Source organism: Takifugu rubripes, chromosome 4 (genome assembly GCF_901000725.2).
Source record: "Takifugu rubripes chromosome 4, fTakRub1.2, whole genome shotgun sequence".
NCBI classification, from domain to species: domain Eukaryota; kingdom Metazoa; phylum Chordata; class Actinopteri; order Tetraodontiformes; family Tetraodontidae; genus Takifugu; species Takifugu rubripes.
In genome coordinates this window covers 5,032,365-5,055,421 of record NC_042288.1, presented here as the reverse complement: position 1 = coordinate 5,055,421, position 23,057 = coordinate 5,032,365, and the positions used below count along the sequence as shown (strand labels likewise).

Here is a 23,057-nt window from a genome sequence, read left to right as displayed (position 1 = left end):
AGCTTCTGCCCAATCAGGACTGTTCCCAACATGGGGCCTAATGAAGTGACTGGTCTCAGCCTGTCCTAATGGGAGACGACCCAGGACAGCGGACATGTGATGAGGAAGGCATCAGCTTCATGTGACCCATGGCTAAGGAGTGGCTGGCTGCTATACACAAACAGCCATTTGTGTTGTTCTCTTCAGTTGGTGTTCATCCACTCAGAAGAGCCCAGCAGGCAAGTACGCTGATCTTTACCTCACAAATAACCTTTAATTTACTTCATCTTGTTATACCCTTAACATGTTGGTTAGTTTTACATCTTCTGAAAGTTGTGTTTTTAGTCTCCGCAGACTTCCCTCTAAATGTCAACTCTGTGCCTCTCATTTCTGAAGACACAACTGGGTTAGAATTTCTCATCTGTATCTGTTAGTATGTCTATATCTCATTGCTCTCAATCCTTTAATCCACTTAATTTTTGCTCTAGAAGAATGAAAATGAGTTTTTTTAGTGACTAAGATCAAGTATGGTTTAATGGGATACTGGTAAAGACTCTTAATGTTATTAAATGTGTCTGGATGTGATCCCCTCTCGACATTTGTCAGTGAATGTTAAGTTAAACTTTACAAACCCTGAAATTTGATAGATTATTGATTATCATTATTTCCTTTTGAATGAAGTAAAAGGGCAGCACTTCAGTTCCGCTCCAAATAGAGTTTAAACTGAGCAGAGAACAGTTCTGATCGTATGGAAACGTTGGTCATGTGTGTGTGTTATGTTGACCTTTCACCTCATCACTGCTCTGAGATCAGATTAATTAATAACTTAATAAATCCTGTCATCTGCCTAACCTGTCCCTTATTTTCAGGCTTTCGGCTCTGTCTGCGGCCAGGATGCAGAACATTAAGACAATAGAAACTCAAGTGCCCTTTCTGAAAGAGAGTTTTTTTACTTCCACATTTAAAAGCAGGAGGAAAAGCAGCGTTGGCAACATTCTCCGTAAACAGCAGCACTCGCTCCTCACTCAACACCATCAACAACAATGTATTTTAGAGCATTGCCACAAGCATTCCAAGCAGCCTCTTCTCCTCTCAGCTGACAACAGACAAGGGCAGCGTGGTCGCGCAACCAGCATCCCGTTATGCAAGACAACTGAGTGTGCAGGGGCAGATGGGGCTGGAAAGGAGGGGCAACATGAGGGAACGGCTCAGAGGCTCAGAGAGGCTGCGCAGTGGAGAAAGGGAGAGCACGGCAGCGCGTCCGTGGCTGTCAGTGCCACTTTCATTTTAGCATCGGAAGAGCTGGGGGAGGCAGCGTTATTAACACAGCTGTCTTCAGCAAAGGCCAGGAAACCAAGATCAGGCAGCCCCGAGAGAGCTTTAACCAGCAGAGCAGCAGCATCATCGCAGGAGGACGCCCAGTCAGCCCAGTCTCGACCCCAACAGCATGGCTTGTTAGCCAAAGGTGTTCGCCTGCTCAGGAACATGGGCAACCAGGAAGCAAAGCAGAAGAAAGCAGATGGAAATGATGGCGCAAGTGGAGATGTGACTTGTGATGCATTTACTGATGACCAGGACAAAAAGTCTAAAAAGTCTCACAGTAAAATAGGAAGAGGAGGAGGGGAACATGGAGGGAAGAAGTCCAAGTCCGATTCAAAGGCTTCCGTCTTTTCTGGGCTCAGGAAGAGTTTAGCAAAGGCAAAAGGCCCAAAGGAGGATGTGCTGGAAGATCGACGGGCAGAGCCGAAGCCTGCCGCAGACACAAACCTCTCGGCCGATGAGACAGATCTCGAGGAGCATCTAAGCCTCCTGAGCACAGACCATCACCAATTTGAGGAGGAGACTGACCGGAAGAGAAGCTCGGGATCGGACGCTGACCTTTACAGTTTTCACTCGGCAGCAGCTGAAAATGAAGACCTCCTCTCTGGCATCCAACAGGCCCTAAAAGACCACCGTGGCACCACTAATGGCTCAGCCTCCAAGGTGACAGCTGAGCCCACGACATCTTGGTACCCTCAGGATATGGACCAGGAGGGAGCGCTCCACTGTGTCAATGGTGGATTTATTCCTAACGAAAGTAGAACGCAAGAGAGTGAAATGTGTGTCCTGTCCTCATCCTCATCTGGTCCAGGGTCGCTGGGCGAAAGTGTTCCACCATCTTCGGGCCCAGACACAGAAAGAAGCAGCATCAGTCTTTTCCCAAAGACCAACAGCACGTACAGTTTTCCTGACACAACTGCGACCAGCACCTCCTACGAGAGCACTGAGGAGCCTCAGGATGAACCGAAAAGCCCAGATCTGCAGCCAGAGCAGACTGAAAATACGCCCGCCTCACGTGTTAATCTGGAACAGGTGGTGGGGGGAGCAGGACCGATGGGCTCTCACAAGAGCGTCAGCAGCATGGATCTGTCCATAACAAAAGAGGAAGAGGGGGAAACAGGGAGGCGGGACTTCCTGTCCCTGAAACGGAGGAAGAGTAGTTTATCCATTAGCCAGCTAACAAGTGACACCCAGGTTTTAGGACACAGGCGGACGTCCTCCAGCTCCCCGTCCACTGTTAAAATGTACCCTCCCATTCACCCCACTTATGTGAAGACCACCACCAGACAACTCACCTCCCCAGCTGGCTCCCCCCTGACCAGTCCACATGTGCATAGAAAGACAAATACAGTAGAACTCAGTGGGGGCATTGGGTTTAATAGGCACAAGCAGAGGTCCTCCTCCATCACTGGGCCCATAGATTTGCCTGCAGACTGGTGTTCAGACCATGACACCCCAGGAAACAGTTTCACAGGAGGGACATACTGGACCCTGGGCTCAAAGAGAGCTTATTATGCACGTCGGGCCTCCACCACCACACCCACACCCTACCTGGATGTCTTCTCAGGTGAGTCAGATATTAATGGATAAGTGATATCAGTGATGCTGTTGGAGGATTTGGAGTCTGATGCACGTCTGTGATGTCTGAGCTTCACAGATATTGGTGCTTGAGGAACCATGTTAATGGAAACTTAAATGTAGCTGCAGCATCGTGGGTGTGAACAGGCTTCCTGTAGGTGTTTCTCAGATGCAGCTGAGACAGAGTTCATTTAACACGGCCTCCCTCTCACTTTGGTCAGGTCGAGCTCTTTTGGACCAGATGTGTTCATATTCTGGAGACTCGTCTTCAGAAGAGGAGGCAAAAGAGTTGTGTCACCAGATGTTGGCCCAGGGACTGTTGCACCCCTTCAGCGATGGGATCCTGGAGCTCCATGCTGGCCGACCGCTCTCAGTCGTCTTTGCTGTAAGATTTTAACTGGTTCACTTTTAAAATGCATTAAATATGGTGAAAATCTCTGAGTTAAAGAGGCAGTGAAGCTCCAGTACACATCATGTATGAGCCCTGCAGACAAAGACAAAACTGCTGTTTCCTCACTCCAATTTGGCAGGAAAATAAGTGAGAATGTCCAGTTACAACCAGACTGTATAAGAGCAATTTGTGGCACCAACACAATGTTTCATCCCATTGGTTCTTCAGTGCAGCTTGTGCTTTGTGGTGTCTTCCTCCAGCATCTCTGAGGAGAACATTTCTAATCACTGCAGCACTACTATTAGGGTAATATTACTTAGTTAATTTATAATATATAGAGTAATATTCATTTATAAATGTACACGATTACCTGTCATTAGCATTTTGACACAGCATTCTGATTAACATGTTGGTTTATGTTGTTTAATATTGTCTGCATGTGTAATTGATATTTGGAGGTTAAATGGACCACTTTGGCTTCACTGCCCACCACATAAACATAAACTGTACATTTGTAAACGCCCACAGAATCAGTCTAAAACTGATTATTAGAACAGTGTTGACTAACGTAATGTTTTTGCCAACATGTAAATCTTTTCCAACATCCCAGTGTGTTGCTCCAGTCTTCAGTGTCTCTATGTGCAGCTCACCATACAATAAAATAATAACCCCAGGCCCAGAGTTTCCTCACATGGCTGAATTAATGGCTGTGCTGCTCTTTCAGTCGCTTGCTTGCACGCTCCCCCACCCCCACCCCATCTGCTGATTGTATTATGTAAGGGATCAACGTGCCTACTGCTCAGCACGTGAGGGTTGGACAGGATTTGAATCCGTCCCCAGTTTAATTGTTGCTCTCCAGTCTGACTCCATCAGCTCTGCAGTTACTTCAACAACATTTGCTGTTGCCAGTAGGAGCCCAGGTTTTATTGTTGATGCTTCACATTTTAAAGTTAATCTCCTTCTTCCCAAGTCTCACACACAATCTCCTAATTATGCTGCCATTACCCTGTATCATCTACAGCCCTGAAGATGTTCTGGAGCAGACACAAATGTGAAACATCTCACAGATTCCAATAAAAAAATGCTTTTGCACTCATGTTCTAGAAATTAATGCTGATTCTACTCATTTGATGACTTGGGACCTGTTGTATTCTGACCTGTGCACCTCGTAGAGTCTGCTGATGCTCTTTGCGTTGGCTTGCTCTACACCACTTGCTCTACACCTCCTGCCCAATGACGTGTAAAGATAAAATGGAAAGTGAAGGCTTGTTTTTACCGGCTGCGTGAAAAGAATAATTTTAACCTTTTTAATGATCATAGAGTTGAATCCCTCACCAGTAGCATCATTTAACCTGGTCAAACATTAGCCTCTGGTTTTAATCTGTGCAGGAGGAGCAGCTCTACACTTGGGCATCTGTCGGTCTTCCAGTGTCCTCTCAGCTGTGGGAACTCTATGGAGGACAGACAGACAAAGAGCAGAGCCACAGGTCCACCTTGTGTGCATCACTGGCCCAAACTCGGAGAACAAAGAACTTACAGGTTGGTGACGTACACGTATTTTTTTTTAACGATGTTATATAAGACGGAATCTTAGTATTTATTAACAATAGTAGATCAAATTAATGGCTGACTCCGATTATTTTAGTTTCTTTTGTTAAAACAAATCAATCCAAAATTTAAAAAGAATCTGAAAGTATAAACGTTCTGTTTTAAATTTGTAAAGTGTAACTATCTTGGTTGCACTGATGAATGTCCGCCAGAGGTCAGCCTTGTACCAGTTAACGCTGTTTCCTGGAGCTCTGAATCTGACAACCTCAAGACGCGACTGTGCGGGTGGAAATGTGCGTTAGCAGACACAGACTCTCCCCATATGAGGCCCTGCAGACTTGCTGTCGCTGGGGTCAAATCTCCCTGGATCCCCTCATCCCTGCTCTAACCAGTCTGGAGCCAGAGATCTGAGGAGTCTAGACATAATGGACCTTTTGACCTGTTTTTAGCTCCTAGCACTGCCACTAAATTCTCCCAGTTGTGGGGTATTTTCCACCCATAAAGCATATATTTATTTATCTCGGTGTCCGTTTTTGTTTGTTCCCCATGAGCTGGAGATGAAGATTGCTCTTCTGCAGAGCCAGCAGGCCTCCTCAGCAAAGGGCAACAAGGACAGTGTTCGATCTTTGGGCACTGACAAGGCTTCCCAGACGGAAGGAGAACTAGGAAAGACCCACCAGGAGATATGGGTCCAGACATCTCCGGTGAAGGAGGAGTTTAGGTTCGATGTGGCTCTGAAGGATCAGTCAGGCAGGACGTTGCCTCCATATTCACCTTCCACCCCCAGATCAGCACAAAGCTTTGTGTGCACGTGTCAGCCCAGGAAACAGAAAAGCACTTATCCAGCACCTTCACCTCCCATCAGTGGAGGTGTGCCACCACCTCCACTCTTACCAGGGAGTGCCCAGGTCCCCCCACCACCTCCACCCCCTCCTCCCACTCCTTCTCCACTGACAGGATTGGGATCTTGTCCAATGCCCCCACTGCCTCCTCCACCACCCCCACCACCTCCACCACCAGGCATGGGTCCTCCTCCACCACCTCCAGGCTTTGGCCCCCCCTCCTCCTCCTCCTCCTCCACCCCCAGGCTTTGGCCCCCCTCCTCCTCCTCCTCCACCCCCAGGCTTTGGCCCTCCTCCTCCACACCCAGGCTTTGGCCCCCTTCCTCCACCCCCACCAGGTCTGATGCCATTGATGATGGCCCAGGAAGCTGCCCCGGCCAAGGCTGTGATGGAGCCCCCCAAGCCAATGAAGCCCCTCTACTGGACTCGCATCCAACTGCACGCCAAGAAGTAAGTGAGCATTGACAGGAATCATTGGCAATCAGGTAGGTTCTGAACTGGGGGGGTTGTCCACTGAGATAAAGATCAATATATTAAAATGGAAAATGATGCAGTCCAGCTTGAATGGCTTGAATGTGCATGTCCACAGATGGACTGAAGGTTTTAATGGAAGTAGGAAACTGCACTTAGGTGGGATTTCTTGGTAGGTGAATGGACAGAGTCCATATTTTTCCTGCTGTAACAGAGGAGATTAGTGCCCATAAAACAGAGACAAGAAAAATAAAGCCTGGTTGAAATGTTGTAAATGTTTAACAAGAAGACTCGAATATTTCACTGCAGATCAAAGTTGGCCTGTTTTCACTGAAACAGAGAAGCCTTTAAAGAGTGCCGTCTGCCTTCGTTCAGGCCCGTCGTCTCGTTGGTGTGGGAGAACGTGGTCGAGCCGAGAGTGGATTTTGAAGAATTCGTGGAACTTTTCTCTAAAAGTGCAATGAAGGAGAAAAAGAAGCCAATTTCAGATACAATTAGCAAATCCAAGGCCAAGCAGGTAAGTGTAAGTGTGTGTCCTCCTCGGTCACCAACTATGGCTCTTCTTTTCCCATCCTTTCCCCTCACTGTTTCCACCTCCCTTGGTCACCAACTATGGCTCTTCTTTTCCCATCCTTTCCCCTCACTGTTTCCACCTCCCTTGGTCACCAACTATGGCTCTTCTTTTCCCATCCTTTCCCCTCACTGTTTCCACCTCCCTCCTTGTTTGAGTGATAGGAGAAACTATTACCGCCAGAGAATCATTATGTGGTGTGAGCCCCACCCCCTCCCCCCGACCATCGAGTGGCACCTAGCCAACGTCTCCCCTGTGGTCAGGAAACTTCATGATGGGGATGACTGTTGGCAGATGTAATGAGGAGCTGCAGGGATTCAAGCTACGATGCCTGCAGCTGCTGTTTTCTGATCTACTTGGTCAGAATGGTTATCTCATAATGTGATGCTGATGACATCATCAACCGGGCCGACACGAATGCTGCAGAGTGTCTGTAGTCCTCGTCTATTAGTCATGTGGGGGCTAATGGGGGCTAAGAAGTCCTGTGGGAACCCATGTCAGACCTGGTCAGAGCAACCCTTCAGAAAACAGCCCAGAAAAGTGCCTGTTCAACACTGCTTTTTTCGTAAAAACGTCTTTCTTCCTCCTTTCAGTGCAAAAAGAGATTGGATCTCAATGTTTAATCTGCCATAAAATAAAAGGCTGAAATGTAGATGCGTAGAAATAAATCCTTTTCTGTCTACTTATCTACAGTTTGGGGCCATTTTGGGGGATGGTTCTGCTGTCTCCATCTCTTTCCAGCAGAAAAGCTGTTCTCGCATTCCCACATGACTTTGTTGGCTGCATGTTTGAATGTGGCATGTGTGAATATGGCAGCGACTAAGGAACCGGAACGGTTCCACATGTCTGATAGGGGTCAGGCTCTGGGTGTCTGTAAAGACATTGTGATTTTAGGGAGCTCAGTCCAGAGCTGTTCTGACAGTGACGAGCATCTTCTACAGATCTGCCACTAGAGAGCAGCTTCAGCATCATTAATAACCTACATCTCTGTTGCCACTTAACATTGCTGCTGGGACACAGAAAAGCTGTACTGTACTTGTAGAATGTGCTTGTAAAGAATGTTTGCATCTGTTCAGCATTAACGTTTGTTGGTGCCTGAGATCAAATGCTATTTTCTTCTTGATGAAGCTTTATAATTGGAAGATTTACTGTGCACTCAACATTTGATACTGTTAATTATTAGCATTGAAATGGAGACATTTTATTCTGTATATGATGGGAAAATGGTTGAGTCTTTATTTGTGGCTAAATTTCACAAATGTCCACAGTTGTTCTGTGACCCAGCCCTCCATCAGCAGGAGGGTCCCCCTATATGAGTCTGGTCCTGCTCAAGGTTTCTGCCTGTTAAAGGGGAGTTTTTCCTTGCCACTGTTGCTTGTTGGTGGGTCAGGCCCTGGGATCCTGTAAAGCACCTAGAAACAATTCTGATTGTAACAGATGCTATATAAATAAAGATTGATTGATCCACTGAGCTTGAATATTCAGACCCTCTACAGCAGCAACGTTGGGGCCATTGTTGGAGAGTGTTGAAGCTTCTGTATCGCAGCTTATTTTTGCTATTTTCCTTCCAGAGTCTTATTTGAGATATTTGTGAGAGGTGATAAAGCTGTCCTCTGGAATGCCTGGTGGCTCAGGTTGTAAATCCCTGAACTCTATAGACCAGTTTGTCTGAAACATGACCAATGAGTCCCCACGTCCACCGTTCCAGACTTACGGTGGTGCTATTGGATATCCCTTCCCTGAACCATCTGTCCACAGAGGGACACTCTGGTTGGTGCTCATACTTCCTGCTGGGTTCTGCACCACATTACCCAGCACACACATCTGCTCCACAGCCAAACTGGGTTTCACACTGATGCCTTTGTTGTAGAAACAACAATAATTTAATATTCATACTGACATGTGCAAACCATTAGCATCCAGCTAATGTGGCTTTCAGAGCAAATGTGTTTTTAGGGTTGTTTTGGTTTCACTCAATTAGTCATTGCCTGAGTTGTGCAATATCATTATTTAACATAACCACAGTTATTCTTTGTTTTAATTCATGTCTTCACACTCCAATTGGGAAATTCTTGTTGGTTAGAAGATGAATTGATGTAACTAAGAGTAGATGTCTGTGTAGATTCTCAATCATCCAGGTCATTGTATCCAAGGTAGTTTTCTATGTCAACTGGACTGTCCAGTCCAGTCCAGTTGACATAGAAAACTACCTTGGAAACTAAGAGTAGATGAATTTGGAAACTTGGAGAAGCAGGAACTGGTACCAATACTTCAACTAGACAAAACTTTATTCTGCTGATTGGTTGTGGGTTTCCAAGAAATGAACAGAGGAGAATAGTGATCTCTGATTTGGAGTCCATTACTAAATGCACTGTAGGCATAAGTTTCTGTAATAACAATCCTGTTCTCAACTCTCAGGTGGTGAAGTTGCTGAGCAACAAGCGCTCCCAAGCTGTTGGTATTCTGATGTCAAGCATCCATCTTGACATGAGGGACATCCAGAATGGTGAGGATGGACATTTTCTATCCAAAGTGTGCTGTTTTAAATAAATCTCTAGATCTATAAAAGGCTTCTGCATAACTGCAGCTACCACCATAGCAATCCCAGTCCATCAAACTACCTTAGCTACCACTCTAAATGATTGGAATGCATCAGGTATCCATCTAGTCTTAATTTGGCATGATTTTAGGCTGCTCTGTCCTTTAGCGCGGTCTGTCGCCATCTTGCTACGAACACTTTAAAGTGATTCATTCAGGAGATGCTGATGGACAAAGATGTCTCTCCTGTTTCTGGTTGCTCTCCAGTCTTGGTTCAACAGGCACATCATCTCCCTCATTAGTCCAGCTCTCATTTACATCTCAGCAGCAGCAACCTTTAACTGTCCATCGTCGCTACTTTACACTGTTTTCACTCTCCTCTATTATTTGGCATCGCTGTCCTGAATGTTTGTGCATCCACATCAGGGGGGAGGTGAGTGCGAGGGAAAGTGAGGGCCCCTCTCATTAGTACCCTCATTCATCTGCTGTGTTAGGACAGTTTTCTAGTGTAAGTAATGAGCTCTGATTGGAAACTCCAGTATATCATGTAGAGGAAGAATACGGAAAAGGGATTTCAGTGGCTTGGCATCTGTTATTTCCCAGGACTGTTTGATTCTTCGCTGCTTGCTAAGGTTAAAACACATGCGCGTGTTTTTGTTTAGTCATGGTTTCAATTGAATGAGTATTAGTAACAACAGATTGAGCATGGTTTTGTATTTCAGTAAAAGTCATAAATATGCAGCACATTGTTGTTCTAATTGTTTTCATATTGTCGACAGTCTTGTTCCTTTTGGAAGCTTTAGCTGATTTTCTTTTCTTGATCAAAGGATTTGTTTACAAAAGAGAAACTAATTTTCCGTTCCGATGGAGTGAATCATTGTTTCACTTCATCACCATGGTGTGATGAGGGTGACTCGTCGGCCTCTCATCACTCAGACGCTCATGACCAGAGAAAATCCAACTGCTGAGACATTGCCTTGGAACTGTGCCGCTTTCATGACGACCAAGTTGCTCAGTGTGAAGTTGGTCTATTTTTCCTGCCCTCAAGCCACTCGTCACCCTGCATCTTTCGTTATATGCGTACATGCTGCTTCCTTTGAGGCTTTAGAGCGCCAGTATTAGATGGTGGTTGCTGGCATCTGACTGGGGCTGATTGTGGTAGTTTGGGGTAGACCCCAGCAGATGGGTTTGATTTTGGTCATGAATGGTTTGTGTGTGTGTGTGTGTGTGTGTGTGTGTGTGTGTGTGTGTGTGTGTGTGTGTGATGATGTGATTTTCTTCCATATCTCATCCAGCCAGACTCTGGGTCAAATAGTAATGACAAGCAAATGGTCTGAAGAGAAGAGGAAGTTGTATCTGCAGCCACTATAGACAAGTGGAGAATGTGAGGCACTCAGAGGCTTATAAAAATGTATTAAAGATTACATAACATTAATACGCCAACAGCCATGTTAGAAATACAGAATTGGATCTGTGGTACTATGAAATGAGGCCTTTTGCTCATTTGTCCTAATCTGATCCTTTTCCCCCCACATTTAATTAGTTGTGGTTCAGCAGAAGTTGGTCATTAACAGGACAGCAGAGACTTTTGAATTTCCACAGGTATTGGCTTCATACTGCCGTCACTCAGGTGTCTGTGTCACACCTTTAATTTTCCAGTCAAACACCAGGCTGAGCAGCTATGTTGGCTTTAAAACAATCAGTCAGAGCAAAAAGTGGCCTATTGCCTTTTCTCCTGCTGTTGTAAATCTGGACCACTGGCAGTTTGATGCACACAGAACATCAATGCTGTGCAGCAGAATCCATCATCCAGCCTGGGACTCGTCCTTCGATGGCGAATTGGCAGATCAAAACGGTGAATAATTTGGACACCCACAGCAAAGAAGTGCATGTAAAGCTTCAGAGGATGATCGTACATACAGCAATACTTCCGCCTCAATGCCGCAGATCCCCAGGCTCTCTTTGTCTTTAAACATTTACTTTCAAAGGATTAATGCTCGTGGGCGCCAGGACCTCGCGCTGAGACAAAAAGGCAACACCAGGAATTCAAACACAGGAGTTCAAACGCACCTCTGCAGCTTTGACAGGTTTCAGAAGGTGTTGATGCATTGATGGTTTAGGTTTTGGCCCCCTCTGTGCCATCTTCTGTGTATGACACTCGCCACTGGAAGCCTGGTCTTCTGTCCCCTCCAGATACAAAACTGTAAGAATTGGACATCAGGAGGTGTCGCTGTCACTTGTGAGATGTTGAGGAGAAGCTGTTGTTTTGTGGTTTGATAACTGACTTGTTGGTGGAGTTCCTCAAAGGCAGCAGAGAAATGTTATGACATGTGTTGGTGTTAATGTTCACATTAACCATGTTGTCCTCTCTGTCTTCCACAGCTGTCCTAAATATGGACAACGCAGTGGTTGATCACGAGACTCTGCAGGCCCTGTATGAAAATGTGAGTATTGACATTCTTCAGTGCTGCTTGGAGCTCCATTGTCTCTTTAATAGTTACAACTGTAACAAATCTTTTCAGACCAGTTTCTGACCGCTGAAGGCAGGATTATTATGTCCACGGTGGTTTTGGTAAAGTCAATATACCACTAACAAGAAAATAGCCCAAACTGAAATACATGTGTGCATTTTCCTGCCAGCGCAGATCCGAGTTGAGCAACAAAGCCAGTGTAATTATACAGAGTAACACCAGCGAGGCTCCAACGGCACCGTCTGCTCTGACGAAACCTCCGTCTCTTTGCTTTTCCTCTGTGGTTTGCAACAGTCACATTTTGGACAGTTTGTTTATGACAAATAAAATGATTGATGGTTACTCATTTCATGCCATATAAAAAACAGAAAATTGAAAAAGGCCAAAGGAATTCTTCATGCTAATGATGTTAGTGATGTTTCCTTTGGAACTGGAACCACCCTGAAGTATCTCAAAACCCCAAAAATGACCATCAAACTGTCTAGAAGGACATTCAGGCTCTGTGTCTGAGTGCAGTCAAAGTGGAACTTTGACTGGCCTGCTGGGTGATGGACAGACAGGTGGCGCTTGCTGCATGACACTAATTCACGAGCACAGAGTAACCAATAGTTGTGAAAGCTCAGCAAGTGTTTCAAAGAGCTCTGTTTGAGTTATTGTGCTACCATATGCCAAACAGCCACATTACATCATACTGATATTCCATAAAATGAAGGACGACTCGGTCAAGACGCCTTTTCAGTCATCTCTGCTGCTTTAGCGAAGGACTAAAATGCATTTTGCCAACTGTAACGCGACTGTCTCAGGAGCTGATCCAAGGTCAGTCAATAACGCATGAATGCAGGCATCTTTGCCCACATTTCATCGCAATATGGTTTTAAAATGCTATGAAATTCCTGTGAGTTGCATTTTGGCACCACTACAGAGAAGAGACCTTGGGCGTGTTAATAATGCTGATCATGGAATGAGACTGGGGCTTCAGACAAGCTGTAGTTATGAACCAATGTGTCATAACTGGTGATCAGAAGTCTTCTAACCTCTCCACTAGCCCTGGGACCTCAGCCCTCTCCTGCTCCCTCTCCTTCTCCCCCGTATGGCCTGAGGCTCTGTTATTGAGTGGAGGAGCCAAATTGTTTCTCTTTTGTATTGCAAGACTCCATCCTGTCTGTGGGTCTCCAGCCCCCTAAACCACAGTTGGCAGCACAGTCAGCCTGTCTTGAAGAATGTGAGGGGCTTCTAATGGTTCCACCCTCATTCTCTGTGCTAAGAAAATGGTTCTGCTTCACTCTTTTCCACAAACATACTCGCAAACAACTGTTGAGCCACAGAAAGGCGCTGCAGACTGAGAAGGACTGAACACACACAGGTCAGGACAGTCACTCGCTCTGTGAGCAGCAGATTGGTCAGTACTGTTCCTGGATCAATAACGCACCAGCAGCTAATTGTCCCTGATGGTGGGACTTTGCTCCCTTTTAATCTTATGGACGGGAATCCGGGCCCAGATGGGCTGACTGAAGCACTTCCAACTGAATGGGACAGAGGTTGGAGCCACGATCTCGCTGTCTTACTATTATTTCACTAGTCACTTTCTACATGGTTCAGTTTATTTAGACACATTTTCTCACTTGTAATGACAGAAGTGTAAATCTTTATGTCTGCCTGGCTCTGCTTTGCTGTGCACCAACAACCCATCTATGAGAACCACCGCTCTAATTCTGCCATCACTAATATCACCCTGCTTTCTTTTGCATTTGCTATTCCACACGGGACTGTATTTCTCCTAACAACCATGGGAACATGCACGAGCAATTCAGAGATCACACGCTAATGCCTACTTGTCCCCAATTACACCAAACACTGCTGGGCTCCACTGCTTCCCTTTGAAACCAATCTGCTTTGTATTAAATATATTTACACTTGAAAACATCTCGAGAGAAAGCAAAGGAGAGTCTTGCCCTCGTCCACAGAAGGCAGCAGTGTGTAGAATACTAATCGGGTCCTCGGTATGTTTGATGCTAGCGTTTGATGTTTCCAGAGAAAAAGATGGAGAGAACCAAAGAGATACACACTGGGAAAGGATACGAGCAGGCATTTATGGGCAGCTTTATTTTAGCACACCTTGTTTCAAATTGGGTCCAGAGGCTGATGTGAGATAAATCAGGATTGTAAAACAACTAAACACACTTTTTTTACTTGTAAAACATTGTAAGCTGAACTCAAACATCACTGGACAGATGTTCAGGGGCTCTGCCATGATTTAAAGTAAATCTGACCATTGGTTGAGACTTGTGTAGAATAAATTGGAAATGATGCTGTTAAATATGATGCATCTAAATTTTACTGAGTTTATCCTTTACAAGATGTTTTGAGCTTTAGCTTTTCTATGATGCTGCTAATGACGAATCAAAAACTATCTGCATTTAAAAATGGAGCTTTTATTGTGCAGATGTGTTGATTGGACGCATGGTTCACTTCTGAAGGCGCATTGGACAAACTGATATGTACTAGGAAGAACCTGACAGTGACATGTAGCCAATTATTCTCCGTGAAGATGAAAATGCATGTGCATACCTGCATGTCAAGTCCTCTATGCACTTGATCCAACATTTGATCCATTTGGACATGAACATCTCAGCAACAGGTGATGGAACATAAATCTGCCTTTGTACCAGCGCCCATCTTGTCAGTGTCTTTTCCAGAAAGGCTGAGAAATCCCATGTTGATGGATAGACTTTTTTTTTAATGTTTAAATGGATTTAAATGCACATGAGTTTTTCCTTTAATCCAGATTGTGAACATTAGGACTCATGTCATTTGACATAGTTCTAGTTCAGAATTAATGTGTTTCATCCAGGAAACATCAGGAAACATTTAAATTGAGCCTTTGACTTCTAAATATGAACACGCAGTATTCTGCTCTGCTTACTCAGTTTCAGTTTTCATGTGAGTAAAAGGAGAAATGCTTCATGCTCTCAGGCCAATGGAGCCAGATTATGTAGAAAATGTCTGGAGATGTTTGTGAAAATCGCAACAAGAAACCTTTCTGCTATTTTAGTCTATAGATGTCAGTGAAGCATAATGATATTCATATTAAACCAATTTTTCTGTGTATTCTAAAGAGAGCCCAAACTGATGAACTGGAAGGAATCAAGAAGCACATGAAATCGTCCAAAGACAAAGAAGCGTCCAAGCCCCTGGACAAGCCCGAGCAGTAAGAGCTCCTTGTGAACTCGCACAGTCATGAGTAAAAGACATCATCCATCGTCTCTCTTTTTCTGGTTTCATCAGGTTTCTGTTCCAGTTATCTGAGATCCCCAACTTCTCTGAAAGGGTGTTCTGCATCCTGTTTCAGTCAACCTTCCAGGAGTGTATCACCTCAATCCTACGCAAAGTTGAAATCCTTCAGAGTGTCTGCAAGGTGAGTCGCCTGACACTGCGCTGTCTTCTACGGTGCCACAATTAATTCTCGCTCCCCGCCTCATTTTCTTCTGGCACCAGACTTTCCAGAGCAGTCCGAGCGTTTTAAGGGTCCTCGGCCTCGTGCTGGCTTTTGGCAACTTCATGAACGGAGGGAATCGTTCTCGAGGGCAGGCGGACGGCTTCACTTTGGACATCCTGCCAAAGCTGAAGGACGTGAAGAGCAGCGTGAGTCTGTCACCGGACCAAATGCATCATATGGAGTTTGGAGACCTGAGTTTAAATCAAACCCCTTGATCTTAAAATGCATTCTGTTGTTGTTGTCTCAGGGACACACTGCCTGGAAACATTGATTAGTTCTACAATATCCCCCGATTCACTTGTGTTTACTCCTCTCTTTCACTATCATCACGGACTCCGTGTGCCCTCGGCACTTCCATATACGGATGCAGTGGTTTGTGTTTTTGTGGGGGACCAAGTAAGGTATCCATAAAGAAGATCAAACTTTCCACCAGTCGGAGTTATGACAGCCAGTCCGGCCCGTTGTTGTTGTATTGCTCCTCATGTCGTGATTTAACGTCTGTAACCGCTGACGCCACTCTTGTTTGCGTTGTGCAAATTAAAACGTCCTGCTTCAAAATGATTAAATTAATAAATAAAGGGAATTTGGTTTATTTATTCTCATTTTTCTGTCTTTCAGGATAACTCCCAGAGTCTTTTGTGCTACATTGTTGCTTACTATCTAAGGCACTTTGATGAGGTATGTTTTGGTTCCTGTTTATTTGAATCACTTTTCTGTTTTAGTCTGACTTGCTTAGAAATCCTTCCAGAGCTCTCTTTTCATCTCCTCTCTTGCCAGAGGATACCGTGGCTTATCCTTTATCAAATTATTTATTTTTTCCTTCCTCATTTACGGCTGAAACAAATCTCTACCCTCCTCTGGCTCTGGTGTAACTCTGCCTTTCACTCTTCATCTCTGGCTGTTGCTCTGCTTTGGTCTGCCTTCGTTCAAACCGGCAGTCTGTTAAATTGGCACAGCATCCAAAGGAGCACTAGTGTAAATAATTAGGTTCTCCAGATGAACTGAACTCGGTAAAGAACTTTGTGCCAAAGTCAACCTGCACGAAAAGACTCCCACACTCGTAATGGCCTCATAGTAACTCTGATGGAGAAAATTACAATTCACTTTCTGCACCAGCTCACTGGACCTAGTCTGCTACAGTTTTAGCCATATCTTTCCTGGTTGCAGTGCAGATAAGTATACGTGGGTCTCTGAAGGTTATTTCCATCTCTCTCTGAACGTACGGTATAGTTTGCAGAGGCCCTCTCTCATTTGAGGGGGATTGAATTTGACATCCATATGTGATTTTTGTGCATGAATGTGTTGTGTTTTACCAGGATGCTGGCAAAGAGACATGTGTCTACCCTCTGCCTGAGCCCCAGGATCTTTTTCAAGCCTCACAGATGAAGTTTGAGGACTTTCAAAGAGATATGCGCAGGCTGAGGAAAGACCTCAGTGGTATTGTCATCACCCTCCACTCAAAAATACTTTGTACCCTTTGTTAAAATCAAAATCAGATTCATAAAACTGAAGTAGTTTTATTTTGTGTTTAGCAAATATATTCTGTAATAGTCTAAGACAGCTGTGGTCATGGGTGGACCATAGAAGCAGGTCACCAGAGCATCTGTGTGTCATACAGGCAAGCTAGCAAGGAGCAGATGCAACATGTCGGAGGAAGCTCTCATTGGGCCTCGTGTGCCTTTACTGTCCTAATGAATGAGATTAAAATGTGAAGGAGGCAAGGTTACTCATCCTCCATCTCCTGTGTGCATCAGACACAATGAATCGGCTCACTCTGCAGGACAGCGTATAGGGCACGGTCGAGAGAGTCCAGTCGTGCTATAAAGTCAAAATACTGTAATAAAAAAGCACTTGATGACAGAAGGACTTTATTTGAAGTATTTGATTTATTTCAGAAGTTAAAATAAATAGACGTTATTGTTTAAGAATGTATGTTATGTGTTGTTGCACATTAAGACCTGAGGAAAGCTCTGGAAGTAGGATTATGGCTGACATACCAGCCTGATTGCTTGAGTGAAGAGAGCCTTAATGAATGAGGTAGTTGGGAAATAAGCTCTTTCATTACTCTGTCTCATATCACTCAGCACTTAGACCACTTTCCAAACACTCAAGCAACTGGTGACAGTGTATTTTGCGCACAGTGTGCACACATGTGAGTCGGCACATGAGTATGTGTGCACACTGTTTAATGGGCAATTCCCCGGAATCTCCCGGTTTTATGTCTTTGCTGTTAAACCAATCAGGTCTTTTGCTAAGTATTGTTTTCTCTCTGTCATAATTAGTCATTCGCCAAGATGGAGCTGCTTGCAAGGGAAATGAGTTGGCTTTGCTTCGACTGCAGTGGCACATGCTAATTCTCCATAAATACATCATCACATGCTATACCTGCAGCCCTCTTCCTCACCTTGCATAACCAGCTGAGTGCTCTTGCAGACGTTGGCTTCGATGACAGTTCCCAGAGGGGGATTCTGATAGGTAGGCGGTGCTGAAATAGCCTTGGCTCAGAGGACATCAGCGACACGCTGAATGGAGGTCACTGTCTACCTTTTTGGTTGAGGCACCAGATGGTCTATGCATTGCCATTTGCCCAGCCCTGACCTCCCCGTTCCCTTCCGTGTCTCATGGCCTTTCCACCTGAAGGCCTTGAGCTTTTTGTAACCATTATGGTTGCCAATCAAGCCTGACAGTGAGGTCCTCTGGAGACTGGTGTGTATTATTAGTCATTATGGGTCATTATGTTTTGTTATGCTGACATGGGCTCAGCAGAAATTTTGAAAGAGGCTCAATCATGCTGGATTAAACTCTGCGTGCAAGATAAACATTGAACTAAAATATTTCTATTACGTATCTTGTGGTTTCAGCATGTTCAGCTGAGATGGAGAAAGTTTTCAAGTTGTCCTCTGAAGAGAACCTGCAACCCTTCAAGGACAACATGGACATGTTTCTTAGTCAAGGTGAGATTGTTTTAATGATCTCCACCCAGGATGTGTCTAAGCCAGTCAGGCTATTAAATATGGCCTGGAAGGTCCAAACCTTCCCATTACAGTCCTGCTGCTCCAAAAACTGCATCAGTGTAACCACAACGGTTTCCCAGGTCACATGCTCTGTCCAGGCAGAGGGACCGCCCAGTATTTAGAGCCCATTGGTGAAAATTAGCTTTAGATAAACTATTATCCTCTTAAATTATACCCTATGACTTCAAAAATTAAAGAAAACCTCAGTAAATAAATAGTAGCCATTGTCTCTTCTGCTGCATCCACTTTAATTATGAGTGAACTTGTGAAACGCTGCAACAGGGATGCACCATCTGTTTTGTTGGTCTCTAATTGGCTCAGTGGACACTTTTGCACATCACTGGCTGATTTACTGATCGGGTAACCAGGAGCCATAAGTGACAAAGCTAATTACATTAATTACAATTTCCATACTGCTCATGATCTGCTGGAAACACTGTGAAAGGGATTATTTATGTTTGTTTTTTAAATAGGAAGTGGCTCCAGCAGATGCCATTGCTGCCTTTGTCCATGACAAATAGAAGAATATTTGGAGTTTGTGGCCAAGTTCAAATGTGAATGCCTTGCCTTTTGAACATAAGTGAAATGTGCAATTAACTTTGACCCCAGTGTGACCAATCTTTGTGAAGGGCGCAGTACACAACTGCTTTTGTATTCAGATGAGAATATAATATCAAGCACATGTTCTTGCCTGGTAAAGCTCACTGTCTTTTCAGAGGTAAAGATGAAAGCAGTTCTACCATTTCCATCTCTGCCCCTCTCCTCGTTTCTGAGAGAGCTATAGAAGCCTTCTCTTTGATGCAAATGACGAGCATGCTCCTTGGAGCAGCCCATAAGTGCCGTAACAGAAGGCTCAGATGGGGTTCCTCCACTGCAGTGGTGGAAAAATGAATAACAGCCAAATGTCTTATTTTTACTTCTGTGATTTTAACAAAGTCCTGGGGTTAAACTCTTTCTGGCTCCACAGTTCGAACCGCTTGTGTTTGTTTTCTAACCATGAAACTAACCACACAATAACACTGGAAGCAGAATCACTGGAGCTCCACTGTTTGGGCTACTTCGAATTCCCTCTCTTCAAACGTTCTCATGCACGCCGGCCTTTGGAGTCGCTGAGGACAGAGAACAGCTCCACTTTATTAAAGCTCGTACACAGATAAAGGAGAGTGATGACAAAGTAAAAGTGCTGCTCAGGGTGTCACAACATGTTGGCTGATCATCCAGCGGTTGAGAGGCAACTTTAGAGAACAACACTTTGACATGGCAACGTGCACGTGTGTATGTGACATGTCAATACAAGAGAAATGCATTCCAAGTTGCTCAGATTGTTGTGGATACACTTCATATCTTACTAGTGAAAACACATTATAATATAACTAGATTCTGTCACTGAAGATGTACTTTTATGTATTTACTGTTTTTGAAGGTAGATTTTGGATACAAATAGACATTTATCTCTTGTTGTGATGGTGCCATAAGGGTGAACACCATAAATTGATCAGTTGCTAGGGCCACCCTACCAACACCTTTTAAAATGTGATGTAATAATATGAAAAATTACTTTTTCTTCACAGAGAAAATGTTTTAGAATTAATGTAGTTTATTTGATCTGACCACTGTCCTGTCTTCAGAAGCCTTGATTAGGTCACAATTTTCTGGTCACATATTTCTTTAGATGCTTGTAGAATGATGAGAATGAGTTTCCAGAAGATGTCTCGAGGAGGTTTAAAGACTAACCTTTGCTCATACAGCAGCTAAACAAGAACTCACATGTGGAATAAATGTAACCAATCAGGAAAATGGGCTTGTGGAGCTGGAAATGCTGTTTACCTGCAGCCTTTTCTTGGTGTATCACAACTCTCCTCATTTCATTTACAACTTTGCCAAAATTATCCTGACAGACTCGGATTGGTACCAGAACATCTTCCTGATATTGTACAAGTCTTACAGGTTTCAAAAGGACCTGATCTGTCTTCCCTCCCACACAAGTGCCAAGTCATCTGTCTCCATCTGCAGCAATGTTACACAAAGAGGCACTTGTCTGACACGCACTACTTGTGTGTCTGTCATGCAAAAGCAGACAAACTGAGACTTAATAACGTGGTAGCATAACACTGACCTTGAAGATGACTGATTTAAGTAATGATGACATGTGGAATCCACCAAATGTACATCTGGCATTGGGTCAAAGGTGTATTTTGTAATGTGACAGGAAACCCTGTATCGGTCCTAATCCCAATATAATCCTGTGTTTTCTTTTGACAGCCAAAACCGAACTTGAAATGCAAGAGGAGCAGCTGGCCAATATTCAGAAGCTGTAAGACCCATCTTCGCCTTTGAATGCCATCCTTACTCTACTGCTTATGTGCATTATATTTGGTCTTTTTTCAGCATCCAAACAGCAATCAGCCTTAGGAAATGTACCGGTAACATAATTACCTCCAGTTTGGACGGACGCTTTCAGCAGTTCCTTCACTCGCGTTGTTGGTGCAGACGATGGTGCTAGGCCTTCAGGAGACGGGAGGCCCCTAGTTCCAAGTCTGTGTTGTTTATCTAAGAGGAGCTAGCGTAGACAGTCTTGGCTCCAGGCTTCTGTTTCTACCGGCTAGGAATGTGTTCCTATAACACACTCTAAACAGAGACCCCAACCTGTCCACTGTATTGATCCACTGCAAATGGCCACCGCATTTTAAACGTCATCTCAGCAGTATGAATGCATTCTTCTTGTTGGGAGTTCAGTCCTCTTTTTCCATTCTTGCCTGGGTGTTCAGAAATTAGAAGTTGCTGGAGAACAGGGAGAAGTCTAACAATGCTTTAAAAATATAGAATAATGAATGAATATAGAGGCTTGAATTAGATGTTGGACGCGTTGCATTGTGTTAATTGTTTTCATTAAACCATCACTGGTTTGTGCTTTAAATGAGTGTGTAAAGTGCAGAAAAGGTGCATTCTACCACCAGTAACGTTGGTACTTTCCATATGTGGCCATGTGAACAGGTTTCAGAACCTCTCACATCGTCAACCCTCCATTCTGACGACCTTTTGTTTTTTTTCCCTCAGCTTCTTTGAACTGACTGTGTCCTTCTCAGTCAAGCCAAAGTCTGGTGAAAAAGAGGTCTCACTCAACACCTTTTTCTCAGTTTGGCACGAGTTTTCCACCGATTTTAAAGAGCAGTGGAAACGGCAGAATAAGCTGATGCTGCAGGAACGGTGAGATATTTTTCTTTCTTTACAGAATGATGTTAAAAACTGGCACTGGCACAAATGAACATTTAAACATGTCATCCAACCCTGCAGAGGGATTTGTTTTACTCTGGGGGGGACCTCTGAACCAGCATTTCTATAAACACACCAATGTTCCCAATTTTTCCCAGCTCCTAAACTTTCCTCATTTACAAGACATATTGTGTTCATTGAAGATCCTATCAGATGCATTTAAATCACGTGGAGGAAACGATTTAAATGACCCAAATCTTTTTCTTCACCCCAGTAATGAAAATAATCCTCGCAGCATCCACTTAGCTTCCAGTGGTTTGATGAATGCAAAGATAGAGATGTGTATGTCAACAGACAGCAAATTGGTCCATTATGCCAAATGAAGATTGAATTGTGATACACCATCAGAACAGGAAACGCTTCAAGCTTCGTTCTTTGCTATCGACACTGATCTGCTTTCTCTGAGATTCCCATTTAGCCTCAGTGGATCTAGAGGTATATCTTCATACACCTGGAAAGTGGCTCATCTCATGAGAGGGTCATCTGACAAACCCAGTTTATTATGCCCGAATTTCAACTCCAACACAAAAATGTGAATTTTAAGAGTTTTAAAGTATAACTTTTACTTTCTCAGGGTCAAAAAAGCTGAAGAATGCTTCAAACAAGCCCGAGAGAAAGCATCCTACAGCGTGAAACCCAAACATGCGACTGGAATTGTACGTTCAATCTTCATTGGCACGTCTGCTGCTCACACACGTTGCCGGATGTTAAAGAAATAACACCAGCTCGAGCTGTATTTGCAGAGTACCAGACAGTGCTGCCGCCAGCTGTAAATGACTTCTTTTCTTTTTTGTGCAGAAAGCCAAGCTGGGCCAGAAGATCTGAAGCAGACAGTGGAAAATGGTCATCAGCTAGTCCATTGCACAGCTTGTTTGAACAATCTGAGATTAATTCATCAGTAATTCTGACAAAAGTTGTTTACTCTCAGTTGGGTCTGCTTATTTTTCCTGACTAAATAAGTGGATTTTGTGTGGAATGATAAAATGACATTTTCACACAACCTTCAGATTTCACCGAAACGATGAAACCAAAAGCTTTGATGAGATACATTTCAGCTATCGCCAGATAATTGCTGCAATATGAAATATGTAGCAATTTCTCCAAGATTTGGCAGTCTTTATAAGCCATATGTAGTCGTAATTAGATGTACCAGGAAGTCTTAATCTTCCTTTTGAGGTGTTGAGGTCTGATTTTAATCACTTTTTTAATCCTACCTGCCAGGCAGAAGGTGCCTTATTGATCACTGGAGAGGTCACATGAGTGCCATCTTACAGTGTTCATTTCAGAGACATATCAAGAGAGCGGTTCTTATAACTTTTTAGCTTTTACCTGAATCTGGCTGCCTTCCTCTCAGAAAGGCTCCAATGTCATCAACTAATAACTTCGTTTTAGCTGTGTCACATGTCTGCCTTTCTGTCACATCCCATGTTGATAGGTAAATGCCATCATGTATTATGGTGCAACAATACATGTTCATTTAATACTGTTGACGACAGAAAATATATATTTATTGAATAAAAGAAATTACATAATTTTTAAAAGTTCTCATGTAGCTTGTTTTTAAT

General features: G+C 44.0%; 1 protein-coding gene across 1 annotated transcript; it reads left to right on the top strand.

Moving 5' to 3' along the window:
* The first annotated feature begins 5,919 nt into the window (after window positions 1-5,919).
* fmn2a (formin 2a) lies at window positions 5,920-23,033 on the top strand. The gene is made up of 14 exons (XM_029834767.1): window positions 5,920-6,108; window positions 6,505-6,646; window positions 9,119-9,206; window positions 11,621-11,682; window positions 14,826-14,917; window positions 14,995-15,124; window positions 15,205-15,351; window positions 15,824-15,883; window positions 16,522-16,642; window positions 18,067-18,159; window positions 20,482-20,533; window positions 21,277-21,426; window positions 22,067-22,148; window positions 22,291-23,033. The coding sequence occupies exons 1-14, from the start codon at window positions 6,002-6,004 to the stop codon at window positions 22,315-22,317; spliced, it is 1,353 nt and encodes a 450-aa protein (XP_029690627.1). The 5' UTR covers window positions 5,920-6,001; the 3' UTR covers window positions 22,318-23,033.
* Window positions 23,034-23,057: the final 24 nt, after the last annotated feature.

Bases quoted from the DNA above. Each gene is read 5' to 3' on its own strand.
- fmn2a (XM_029834767.1), top strand. From the start codon at position 6,002: ATGCCATTGATGATGGCCCAGGAAGCTGCCCCGGCCAAGGCTGTGATG. The intron at 6,109-6,504 runs GTAAGTGAGCAT...GCCTTCGTTCAG, and splicing joins ATCCAACTGCACGCCAAGAA to GCCCGTCGTCTCGTTGGTGT. The intron at 20,534-21,276 runs GTAAGACCCATC...TTTTTCCCTCAG, and splicing joins CTGGCCAATATTCAGAAGCT to CTTCTTTGAACTGACTGTGT.